This window comes from Phalacrocorax aristotelis, chromosome 7 (assembly GCF_949628215.1).
Source record: "Phalacrocorax aristotelis chromosome 7, bGulAri2.1, whole genome shotgun sequence".
Taxonomy (NCBI): Eukaryota; Metazoa; Chordata; class Aves; order Suliformes; family Phalacrocoracidae; genus Phalacrocorax; species Phalacrocorax aristotelis.
In genome coordinates this window covers 20,783,093-20,795,359 of record NC_134282.1, presented here as the reverse complement: position 1 = coordinate 20,795,359, position 12,267 = coordinate 20,783,093, and the positions used below count along the sequence as shown (strand labels likewise).

Here is a 12,267-nt window from a genome sequence, read left to right as displayed (position 1 = left end):
GTCTACAGAAAATTTAAAACTTTGCTTGCCGTTGCTGAACCCATCCAGGGAGAAATGGCACCCTCTGACCCTACAGCTGCCTGTGTAATACAGCATTTATGCTAGGTGTATCCTGCATTTAAAATACATAGATTTTATATACTCACTGTTACAAGCATATTTTCAGGGCAAGTTTCCATTGACTTGAATTCCTCGTCTTCTGTGATCTGTTGCAGGCAGGTGAACCTCATGTATCATTTTTCTTCTCTTTGTTGTTTTAAATGATGCAGCATTTTCCCTGTGCTAGGTACTGACCTTCTACCCTCTTTCTCTTAAGTAAAAATGGGAGTACGCTAAATAGAGTCACACTCAGTAATGTGGGCATGAGAGTAGAGAGAAGGCCATGAAATGTCTCTTTAAAGCCATTTGTCTGAGGAGTCCCACTTCTGTCTTAGTTCTGGGTTCATGACCATTCCGTCCATGCCCACTGCCAGGGCTGTAACCCCATGCCCCCTTATCCCTCCCAGCCCATCCTCACACAGTGCAGGAACCCAGAGAGCTAACCTGCCCGCATGCTCTTCTCTTTGCTGCTTTCCTAGTTAACCAAACATTTCCTCCAGCTCTGAAGAGCACCGGCTAAGTTTTTCAGCATGCTAGGTAAGATTAAGTAATCACTCTCATAGTTGTAAAATATCACAGTATGATTTATTAAAAAGTCAAAAATTTTACAGAACTTATGAAAACATGGGGTTGTTAGTGTCCAGTGAAATGTGTCCTATTCAGTTTTCTGCAGGTTTAGGTCCCCAAATCAAAGGGTACATGAGCATCGCTTCCAGGTCAACACCAGCTGCGAGGGCACAGAGCAGGGACTGCCCTATTCCCACCTGCAGCACTTCAGACCAACTTGGCTGCATCTTTAAACTTTCCAGAAAAGCTGGGCTTTCCTGAAACCCAAGCTAACATCCAGCACTGGCACTGCTCTCTAGTCCCACTGGGCTGCACAGCCCACCAGCAGCAGAGGGGTGAGTTTGGACTTCCCTGGGTGACGAAGCTGTGGCAGTGCAGCACGGGCTGTGTTCAGCTGGCACATGTACAAGTGTTGAACACCCATAAAATTGTGCAGAACTCCCCCGCAGGAGGGCTCTGCTGCTGCCTATCACCCTCTGCCTCTCCTTGGGCTGCAAGACGCTAGTGCCTGTCAAACTCGAGTTACAAACCAAGAAGAGGCAATGAGAAGCCACTCGCCAAACAAATTCACACTTTTTTTGTAAAGCAGAATTCAGATATATTTAAGGAAAAAATACCTCTTTGTTGTGCTGTTTGGAAGGTAAGTATGATCAGATTTGGCTCTTGGTAATTTCGTTCTTCTGTCATGTCCTTCCCATCTCTTTCCCTTTGAGATTTACTTAATCCTACTTGAGAAAACTGCTCATCAAGATGGGAGTTATTTCAGCATCTGTTGCTGAAACATTACTTCATTTCTCCTGTCCTTTTTACCCTCCAGCATTCAGCAGTTCCCTCCAGCACTCTTACCTTCTCTTCTCTTCTCTTCTCTTCTGTTAATTAAAACCCAGTTAGGATTGCCTGCTGATAACTGCTCACTGGTCTAACAAAGCCTGGCCTGCTGCTATTTTGTTAAGTGTCATATGAATAGGCAACAGCAGGTCTTACTGGAGCATAAACAGCTCAAACTATTCCCTGCAAGCATTTGCTTTTTGCGTGTACTGTGCTAATTTGGCGAAAAGGTCTCTTTGGAAATTTTTTCTTCAAAAATATTTTAAAAGAACAATCTTATGTTTCACATATTGCATAAAATTAATGACATTGATAGGTTTTAAATACAAATAATGGGAAGCGAGAAGGACTGCAGAGGAAAATCGGCGTAACAACTGTGACCATGCCACTACCTTGTTCCAAGATGTCCCAGCCAAGGATGATGAGCCCCCATGGCCAGGGCCATCCAGCTGCTTGGGCAGCTTTGGATAACTACACTTTCTAACCCCATCTGAAGGCGTCACTGGCTTTTTTTTAACAACTTAGAACAGCTCTAGGTGTCATATGGCTTATTGCTATTCATTGCACAATAATCCTCCAATCTATTCTGCATTAAAAAAATAAACCTTTCTGTAAATACAGTGTTATTTGCCCTGCTTTGCTTGCAGCCTCCTTAGCACCACTCCATGGAAGGCAAGTGCTATCTTGGTGAGCCCACTACTGAAATGTCACAACTACAGAGATAAGCTGAGCATCAGCAGTCACAGCACAAGGAGGCACAATACACACAGAAGCGCTGTGCTGTCATTTGGAAATAAGTCCATCTGGCACATTTGTTTTCAGTCATATAAAGAATTCCTCCTCCTCCTCCTCCTCCTCTCTGTTTGCATGGCTAGCTTGTGGTGTTTGTGAGTGGAAGCCCGAAGCTCTTTGCCCTGCTCCTTTACTCCTTTTGGCTGCAGCAAACAGCAGCTGGGTTCTGTCCTGGGAGGGCACGGTGCTGCCAGCCCCATCCACGGGTGCTCGCGGCTGGAGGAGGCTGCTCCGCAGGTCCCTGGAGAAACAGGTCAGTGGGCAGCGACCACTTGCAGGATTTGCCATGGCAAGGCCGGTGTCAACGTTGGTCTCCACTGCCTGCTGATGAACTCTGCTCTCCTGGAGAGAGGCCTGCAGCTCCCTGCTCACCTGTCTGTGGAGGGAGGTGGCATCCCACCGCAACGGGGCTGCTGGACCACCATGAGGAGAGCGGACGTGCCTATGGAGGTCACCGCCAGCTTGCTCAGGAGTAAGGGCTTTGCTTCGGTCAGATTTTGTTTTACCCTTTGTAGGTCTCACCTCCCAGCTTCTCTGCCCAGGATTACCCCACTTTACAGGGAGAGGGGCTGGGACAGAGTCCTGCAGGATTTTTTCTTTGCCCGCATTGTTATGTTTATGGGAAAGCCGAACGTTTGTTTCATGGGGCTTTGAGCTGTCTTGAACCTGTTGAATAAAATTTGGAGAGAACCCCATTAACAGATCATTCTAACTTTACTAGGTGATGCTTTCACCTAGCCTCACTGTGCTGAAGTCACCTGCAGCGTGAGTCAGTCAGCCCCTAGAGACTCTTACAAGCCTGAGAGGTGGCAGATGAAACAATGAAGGTAACGTGACACACACGGAGAAAAACAATCCCAGCTTTCCATACAAAATGCTAGGTTGTGAGTTGACCGTAACCCCAGGGTCTCATTTCTGTGGCAGACAGCACCATGTTAGCATCAGTTCAGTGCCTGACCGCAGTCTAGAAAGCAAATGAAATCTTAAGAATTATTCCAAACAAAACAGAGAATGTTGTTATGCATGGCACAGCTCTGGTCCCCCAGCTGGGCCATGGTGTTTGTTCCTCAACCACAGCACACAACAGAGTATCATGGAGCTGGAAAGGCTGAGAATGGACAATGAGTACAGCTGCAAGTACAGTAAGGGAACAACCACATATACTGGGAATCTTAAGTCTGGGGAACAATAAACAAACAAACAAAACTCCACAAAATGTTTGGGAGGGAGAGAATAAAAGACTACAAAAACCACGAGCCACCTGGAGAAACAGATACGTACTGGCCATTCCCTGCCATTTGCAATGCAAGAAGCAGAGGCCATCAAAGGAAGCCAGATGGAGCCAATTTCAAAGAGAAGATGGCAGTAGACCTAGGGAAGTCCCTGCCAAGGTATTTAGCGGATACAAAAAGTTCACATGGATTCAAGGGGAGACTAGATAAACACTTGGAAAGGAGAGTCACTGCAAGTTACCACAACTGGCTTCAGAAGAACCTTGAGTTTAAAACAGGCAGATTGGGAGCATATTGGTGGGGTGTAACACACACTTGTCCTCTTGCTGTTCCTCCCAAGGCAGTTGCCTGTGACCTGCTGCTGGGGACAGAGCTGGGCAGGATGAAGCCCTGGTCTGACCCTCTGCAGACAGGCTGACAGTCTCAGGATTTTCTACAGTACCCGCCAGTGCTCGGCTGAGCAGCTACACTATGCTTGAAACAATCCCATAGGCTCACCTATCTTTTAATAAATTATAAAACTTAAATTAATGGTCATAAACCTTACTATTCTGAGAAAGAAACAAGAAAATTACACTTGAATTTAGTTTCTCCCAACTTGTGCACAGCTTTCAGAGGGCTTTCAGGACTAGTGCACACATGACAGATTTGCTGCAGGTGACCTAAACACAGCACACGCAAATAGCTGTACCTGTTCCAAAACCTTCTTGGAGGCATCAGATCTACTGGAGCTCCTTCACGTGTGCAAATCCTGACCAACTCTTTTGGAAAGAAACTTCTCCAGGAAGCTCCAGATCAAGTGGCATTCCTCTGACAGCTGGACAACACATGGACCAGCACCTACCCAAGGAGGAGATACCCGTCAGACCAGCAAGGCCAATGGGACTCGGACCTGCTAAACATATCCCACTTGTTCCTGTGGAGCATGCCACCCCTAGGGACGCTAACCCAGAGCAAGGCACCTGCCTCGCCAACCCTCCCCAAGACTAGAGACACATTTCATGTCTTTATTTGTGAAACACAGCATACGGAGATGGTTCTACTCTCCTGCTTAAGACTCCTACTTGAGTCTTAAGGCTAAACTTGTAAAATTTGAGCAACAGGGATCTTCTGTAAACACTCAGAGAAAGGACATGGAATAGAACAATAAGTAGCGAGCAACTTCAGAGAATAAGAAAAAGGAGATGTGGTTTATTTATTTCTTTGTCAAACCATGCAGGACCAACTTCAAAGTTGGTGGCAAACCAGTTTATAAGTAATACTGAATGAGAAGTATGCAAAGGCTACGCTGATCATGGATTAGTGTTCAGAGTAGCATAAAAATAGGCCATATAGAATAATTAAGCTGATTTGTAGCAAGTGGAAGGAAAATGAAATACCACAGGATGGGCAAATTTAAATACCCAAATTTCAACAAAAAGTAATCAGAGGTGGGAAGGGCTGTTACAGTGGAAAGAAAGCACACTGAGCTAAATTACTCTCCCGCTCACACGTATACTTCCCCCTATGTATCATCTCAGCACAGTCGTCTTTGTGGGTTTTTATTTATTTGTATTCACACAACCTCTGGACTGCACACTTGAACAGAAAAGGCAGATAATTTCCTATGACACATTTCTTCGGCACTTTTGCCCAACTGCAACTCACTCAAGAGCTCACAAAATCTATTGCAGATGATGTTGTATCAACACTATACTTACAATACATCTGGGTTTAGATGCTAAAAATCTGCCTTCAAAAACACAACGTAATGATTTATCAGAAAAAGAATAGGCTGCTATGATCATTTGATTCAGGCAGGAAAGGGAAGATATTAAAATAGCCTGCTCCAAAAAAGCATTAATACTTTCAATTTCAGGCAAACAGTAATGATGTTAATTTAACAACATCAAAACATTCCAAGGATCTGTGCTTCTATTTATTGACAGCATCACAGCACTGGCAGATACTGATTACTGTATTCATTCATTCAAAAGAAAACAAATAAGCAAAATCTTAATTTCCATTTTTAACTAGTCCTGCTTTCCTTGGGGCAGGCGGGGGGGGGAATACCCGAAAACCCCAAATCAAACCAAAACTACAAAAAATTAAAAAAAAAAACACCTCAACGAAAAAAAACCTCACCTCCTCTAAGAGCACCACAAACACCTACCTGTAGCAGAATTGTATTTCCTTCATAATCTTGTGTTTGCCACCTGGTGCTGCTGATAGGAATACATGGGTTAGGCAGAAGAGGCACCAGCTGCCCGATTTCTTGCACCTTGAACTGCAAGGCAGATGACTCCTTTGGCTCAGCAGCCACCCCGATGGGCAGCTGCTTCAAGCAAAGCTGCACGGCAATATTTCTGGTTGCATACAGCACAAAGACACAGAAGTTACTTTTCTGCATAGTTGCTTCTTTCTGTAGGATCATCTCGTAGAGTCTCACTGCATCCTCATAGTTATCGAAGCTGCAGTAGAGGGTGACACGCAGGATTTCAGGGCCACAATGCACCCGCCTGATGCCCCACACAGGCATCTGGTCATCCAGGCCGTAGAAGTCCTGATGAGCTGGGGCATAGGGGTGGCTTTGTCCATTAGCAATCTGGGCACACTGGTAGCGCCAGGGCGGATGCTGGAAGAGCTCATAGACCTGGAAAATCCGTTCCTCTCCCAAGTCCTCATGTAAGAAAAGTAGAACAGATATTCCAGGAAAGCCACAGCTTCTCTTACCATATCTCTTGTAGTATTTCAATGGAGTAACTCGCTCAGCCACCAGGAAAAGTCGAACGTCGGGGCAGATCCACTCCAAAAGCCGATCCAGAGTTTGCTGCAGAAGCAACGAGTGTCCTGAATTGGTGAGAAGGTGCAGAGTCATCAGAGAGTCTGCTCCGTCATCCATTGCAAAGGTTCCTGACAAAAAAAAAAAAAAACCACAGACAAATTGGTTCCTTCCCTTTCTTTCTTCTACTATTCAAGCCTCATTAACATGAGGGGTATATACTGTAAGACTTAGAATCAGTTCAGTCTTCTACAAGCTATGCAATAGCCCAATGAAATATGCAGGTCTGCACAGTTAAAGTGCATGAGGCAGGCAAAGAGTGACAAGGCATTATATGACTGGTCCCAGGTAACTCACGTCACAGCAGAGCTCAGATTAAGGCTCATTTTCCAACTCCAAGACTTGAGCTGTGGTCACTGCATACCTGCAACCAACGTGTCCAGAAACACCTCTGTGTCCTACTGCTCCTGTCCTTCACAGGACAGGGCAGCAGAAATGAAAAGCACTGAAGCACAAAAGCAGTAATTCTCCAAGAGGAGATGACTCTGAGCACACTTGCCTGCCTTGCTCCCACCAGCATGCATCTCAGTGCAATCATCACCTTTTGCAAAGACAGTGTGGCACGTGTGTTTGAAAACCTCAGCTATTTTCTTGTAGTCAGCAGGCTGGGCTTTAGCTTGCTGTAAAAAGCTTGTGATCTTTGTGAGTCACACCCTACTGGGGCATACAGATAAGCTATTCTTTTAAAACGCGGAAGGAAAACAGACTAACAAAAGAAAAAACCCCATGTGAACACAGCAGATAACAATAAGGGCAGATATGAATCAGCCTCAGGAAAGAGGAGCTTTGGGAAAAAACCTCGATTCTTAGTTACACGCTTCACAACACAGGTAGCTCACCACCTAACTGGAAACCAGGTCCTGGGTTATTATACATAGCCTATAAAAGCTGGGTACCAGGCTTTCCCCTTTCCGTGCCCTGTTTCCCCTCTTTTCCACCTCCCTTTTCTTCTTTTTCTTTTTCTTTTTTTTTTTTTAAATGCTGAGATACCCGTGTAATCAGCACCCTTAAGAAAATTTCAGGTTTTCTCCCTTGCTTCTTGGGTTTACATATTGGCACTTAATTTAGCTTATTGTGTAAACTACAATAGGAATGCTGAAAATGCACCTCTCTTCAGGACTCTTCTAGTGTCTCAACAATAAATCACACTGTCCCTACATCTCCTTATTTTGCCAACCTGGGATCAATATATACAAGTTAAGCCAACCCCCAGTTTTCTATACAGAACTGTCCCCACAGCCAGTATTTAAATCAAAACGGGGGCCTATGACGATGTATCCAGCTACATCTAATGAAGAACAACACACCTCTCTACTGACATATCAATTTCCCTCTCAAACAGCTAAACACACAAAGCAGTTGTTCACTGTGCAGAAATCCCAGCATTAAGAAGAGTCTGTTATTTAAAACTCTGAACTAATTTTTTTTAAAATACAACCCTAGTGCCATGTTCAACTGAACAAAATATCCAAGGTCTAAAGGTACAAGCAGCAGTGCCTTGGTTTCTTTTATGTAGAAGATCACTCTCACTGGTAGAAATACACATTCATGCTTTAAAACCGCACTGACACCAACGTACAATAAAAACTAAAAAGGGTGACTAGAAAATGAGGGAAAAATTAATTTGCACTGATAGAGACAAACCCACCCACAACACTTCCAAGCTTGTAACAACATCTCTTGGGAGGGAAACAAAAAAAATCCAGGTTTCGGACAATTGCAGGAAGAGAGTGAAGACAAGAGTGCAAGTGCTCAAAACATTCAAACACTCTAGATGAGCTCTGAACAACACAGTTTTACTAAACTACGTAAAAGGAAATGATGCATCAACCCTTTGCTACAGGGCAGGGGCAAGCAATCATCAACCTTCCTCCCTGTGAGGAAAGGGGGAATTTTTCCTGTACAAGAAAACACTCTGGAACTAAAGAAAGGTCACTGGGGCTCAGTTTGTAGCTGGAGGCACGAGCTGCATTTTGGGGTCCCTGCTCTAGTATGAGGCAATGGTGGTGGGCACAGCAGAGATGCCCAGTAGGGCCACGGCGGCAGAGTGCCGAAGCGAGGCACCACCCCTGCGGTACTGCCTCAGGGGCGGGCAGATGAGCAGAGACCAGTAAGAGTCAAAGGGGGTAAATATGAGTGAACATAACCATGGCGGTGGGGGGAGCAATCCGCACCCTACGTGCACAGTGGTGGGACTGCAGGATGGCATACAGCCCTGCGATGCTACCAGGGGCTGAGCAGGCAGTTGGGTGAAAGTGGCAAAAATACCTGAAACAATGGTATTAAGGAAGGAATAGGGAAGGAAACAAAATACTGTATAGCAACACAAATCCACAGCACATCTGTATCTTGATTATTGTGTGCTGTTCCAGCTGCTCTTTAATAAAATGGATGCAGAGATTTAGGGAGAAAGCAGGAGGAGGAAGCCGAGAGTAATGAAAGAAGCCACTTTTGTGAGGGGAGCAAGCAGACAAGGACGTTCAGGCTGGAGAAGGAACTGTGGCAGAATATGCTCTAGATCTATGAGGTTATGAATGGCATCAGGAGGGTAAAAACACAGTCATATGCTAAAGTACCCTCCAAAAAAGCAGCAGGGGGATAAACTGCAGCTAGCAACATCCATTTCCAAACAAGTGAGGAAGGACTTCTCCACACAGTGTGTCATTAAGCCGGCCACACGGCAACACAATAGCAGGAGATTTTATGGATTCAGAAGGTGACGGAGTACATGGATTTACAGGACTGCTAGGGGCTGGGTGATGAGTTCAGGGATGCAGATCACGTGCATTTTCTCAGCTGTGGAGCTACCTGAATCAGCCACCCCCTTGCCTGCCAGCACTCACTCTGCCATGCCTCCCCTCCCACGAGCAGGCTCCCCCCACATGCACGCTCGCCCTGTGCACTACATTTGCTCTCTCCCTGCTTGATCACCCCCTTGGGCTCCTCCTACACTGCAGCCCGGCTACCTGCTCTCCGTTCCCCCTTCTCCCATGGAGCAGAGGAGCCAGTCACTCCTCCACCAGTAAGCCGTTTATTTTCACAAAGAGGGAGCGAGCGCAGGTTGGTGCTGCTTTCCTTGCACAGTCCCATCAATCACGACAGGCTTGCGCAGCTCTTGGCCCCCATCCCCACTCAAATCACATCAGCCAGGCTGTTTAAAATCCCATGGGGCCAGCAGCTTTGTAGTGATGAAGATAAAATACCAGTAACATGAACTGTCTCAAAGCAGCTGTACAGAGTAAGGGCTGGTGAGCTGGGCAGAGCAGGGGTTAGGAAATGATGCAGACACCACATCTCTCTCCAGCTCCCACTGTAGGCAGTGGAAGCCAAACTGGTTTCCCGATGGACAGGTGCCTCCCACAGAGACTGAACGTGACCAGCATATCTCCTGCACAGAGCTGGGACCTGACATAGCTGCCATCCATTTCAAGTGTCATCAGGTTTTACAACAGCCAAGAAACCGAGCCTAGGCACAAAAAGGGCCAAATCCTGAACCCTGTCACCATGCTGTGGTTCCTCCACGAGCAGCGCACTTGCTGGGGTGCGATGGGGAAGCAGTCTCACCTGCGAGCTCTATCTGATGGAGCTGCCTGAAGAACAGTTTTAGGCCTGGTTCTCAGACCCGTGAGCTCTCTGGCAGCTCCAGGTCAGGGGTACCCACCACTCCTACACCTTGAGAAGCATGAGATGAACTGAACACCAGCCTTGCCTGAAACCCTCCTTTGGAGGGCCGCCTCACCATCCCGGCTAAGCACCTTCTAGTAGAGGAACTCTCTGTTCCTCTTCCACTTTCCTTTGACATCTAAATGTCCACAGGGAAGGGCTCAAACCCAGGGTCCCCAGCCTCGGACAAGGGTATTTTCATGCCCTCACTTTGTCTCCAGTCTATTGCCCTCATAAACTTGGGGTAAAGGCAGGATGCCATGACCATCCGTTCCCTCACTGCTGCAGCCTGGTGAGTTTACACCTCCTCATCCACTGCTTTGCTCAGAGCCACCAAGTTCTTGGGTTGGAAAAAGGTGACTGTCATCAGAACATCTTTTGCTGGATCTTGTAGTAAAAGGGAAGTGCTAGTTTCACTTCAATCCCTGAATGTAATGAGTCCTTGTCTTCCTCTCTGCTTCCCCTTCCCCCAGCTTTCCAGTCTGGCTGCCAAACGGAAGAGCACATTATTCATAGTGACCTACTGAACACGCCAAGAAAGATTTCCTTAAGAGATTAGAAAAATAGCAGTTCAATCTTATGTGAAATGCCACTCTGCTGGGGGGTGGGGTGGGAATATATATATATTCTGATATGGTACTCAAAAAAAATATATCAGAGCACGATTCACACATGATAGTGACTGGCCACACAGCAGAAGGTACGGCAGGTTGCTGGGGTAGTCCAGCTTTGTGTAAGAGCATCACAAATATTCGTATTTCTATCTACCACCAATATATACACTAGAGTAAGCCCTGCATAAAATAAAGTCCAAACAAAGAGCGAACAAACACTGTGTGAAGCCTTAGAGAATATACCTGCTATACGTTTAAAACCTTATGGTGGAAAGGCACAGCAAAATAATTAAAAATTCCTTTCATAATGAATTCTGAAGATATGCCTAGTCCTCCGCGGCGATGAGAGCCCTTTGCTCTAGCTGACACCAACAGACTGATGATGCATCACAAGATTTTAATAGGTTCATAGTAACATCTGTAAGGAAGTTACTTTATAAGGACTTATGCTTTGTATACTAGCATATAATTAACTTCAGAGGGACTGGGTGTGAATTACCTAAGCACCTTGGGAGCAGGCCTCATTAAATCCATGCAATGTCTTGGGCTTACTAACTTTTAAGAGACTTTTTTTTTTTTGTTTTATGCCAATCTCAAACTCTTCCTATAACAAGGACAAAAATGCTAAACTAACCTGTTAGGCGACTATTATCTACAGCATAGGCAGTACTGAGACAAAAATAAGGATTAAGGTCTTTCTTGAACAAAATAAACTTTTCAAAGAGTTTGTCTCTTGCTCCAAACCTTATGACTCCATCATCACTTTGGAGGAAAATAAAACCCCAATGACCAAAAGAGAGGAAAAAAAAAAAAATCATCTAACCTGTTGCATTTATTTAAGTAGACTTCTCTCCTGAATGTTAGCTGGTTAAAGGAAGAAACAAAAACCAAAGAATAGGAATCCAGCAAGGGTCTGCCAGCAGGCACAGAAAATACAGACAGATCCACCACACACAGCAAACCAGAATCCAAGCACACACACACACACAAAAAACAAAACAGAGAAAAAGAAAAATACAGTTAGAAAGAGGAGGAAGGGGAAACTCGCTGCAGGCTGCAGCCTGTCTTACCTTGCAGAGCTACTTGGAGGGCTGACCCTCAGCTGCTGCTGGGAGTCGCAGCTCCGACCTGGCAGCAGCATCGGCGCAGCAGGCTGCAACTCCTCCCATTGACGGGGCACAGCGACTTGAGACGCCTGCTGTGAGAAACACTGTGCTAGGAGATGCACAGGCAAGACAGGGTTTTCAAGACTCTCGGGAGATAAAATACAAACTGAGAGAGGTTCCTCCTGACGTCTCTGCCACAGTGGCTGGGGAAACAGGCATCCTTGCAGCAGCACAGTGCACTGTCAGAAGGACAACTAGGATCAAACCACATTTTCCCTGTACACTTAGTGACTGTATTTATTAAAGCAAAGCAAGTAAGTTATCCTCAAGCAACGCGGACTTTGGTGCAAGTCAAGGCTGGGAGCGCAGCACTGAGACACAGAGATGAGGCAGATCGCTAGCAATGGACAAAACCACGACCCTGCCAAAGCCCATGTTAAAGCTGCCACCGACTTTGAGGTAATCAAGCTTTTACTATTGGTACCTGAATGATCTCTCAGGAAAAGGAGAGCCTAGATTGAAGACTGAGTTTCAAAATACATACT

General features: G+C 45.8%; 1 protein-coding gene across 3 annotated transcripts; it reads right to left on the bottom strand.

Moving 5' to 3' along the window:
- Window positions 1-654: 654 nt before the first annotated feature.
- FAM124B (family with sequence similarity 124 member B) lies at window positions 655-11,705 on the bottom strand. Of its 3 annotated transcripts, none has more exons than XM_075099216.1 (3): window positions 11,687-11,705; window positions 5,671-6,410; window positions 655-2,952 (listed from the first exon to the last, which is right to left on the bottom strand). In XM_075099216.1, the coding sequence occupies exons 2-3, from the start codon at window positions 6,397-6,399 to the stop codon at window positions 2,317-2,319; spliced, it is 1,365 nt and encodes a 454-aa protein (XP_074955317.1). In that variant the 5' UTR covers window positions 6,400-6,410; window positions 11,687-11,705; the 3' UTR covers window positions 655-2,316. The 3 variants fall into 3 exon arrangements, with proteins under 3 accessions (XP_074955317.1, XP_074955315.1, XP_074955316.1); XM_075099214.1 differs by lacking the exon at window positions 11,687-11,705 and adding an exon at window positions 6,839-7,247; XM_075099215.1 differs by lacking the exon at window positions 11,687-11,705 and adding an exon at window positions 6,637-7,244.
- Between the last annotated feature and the right edge of the window lie 562 nt (window positions 11,706-12,267).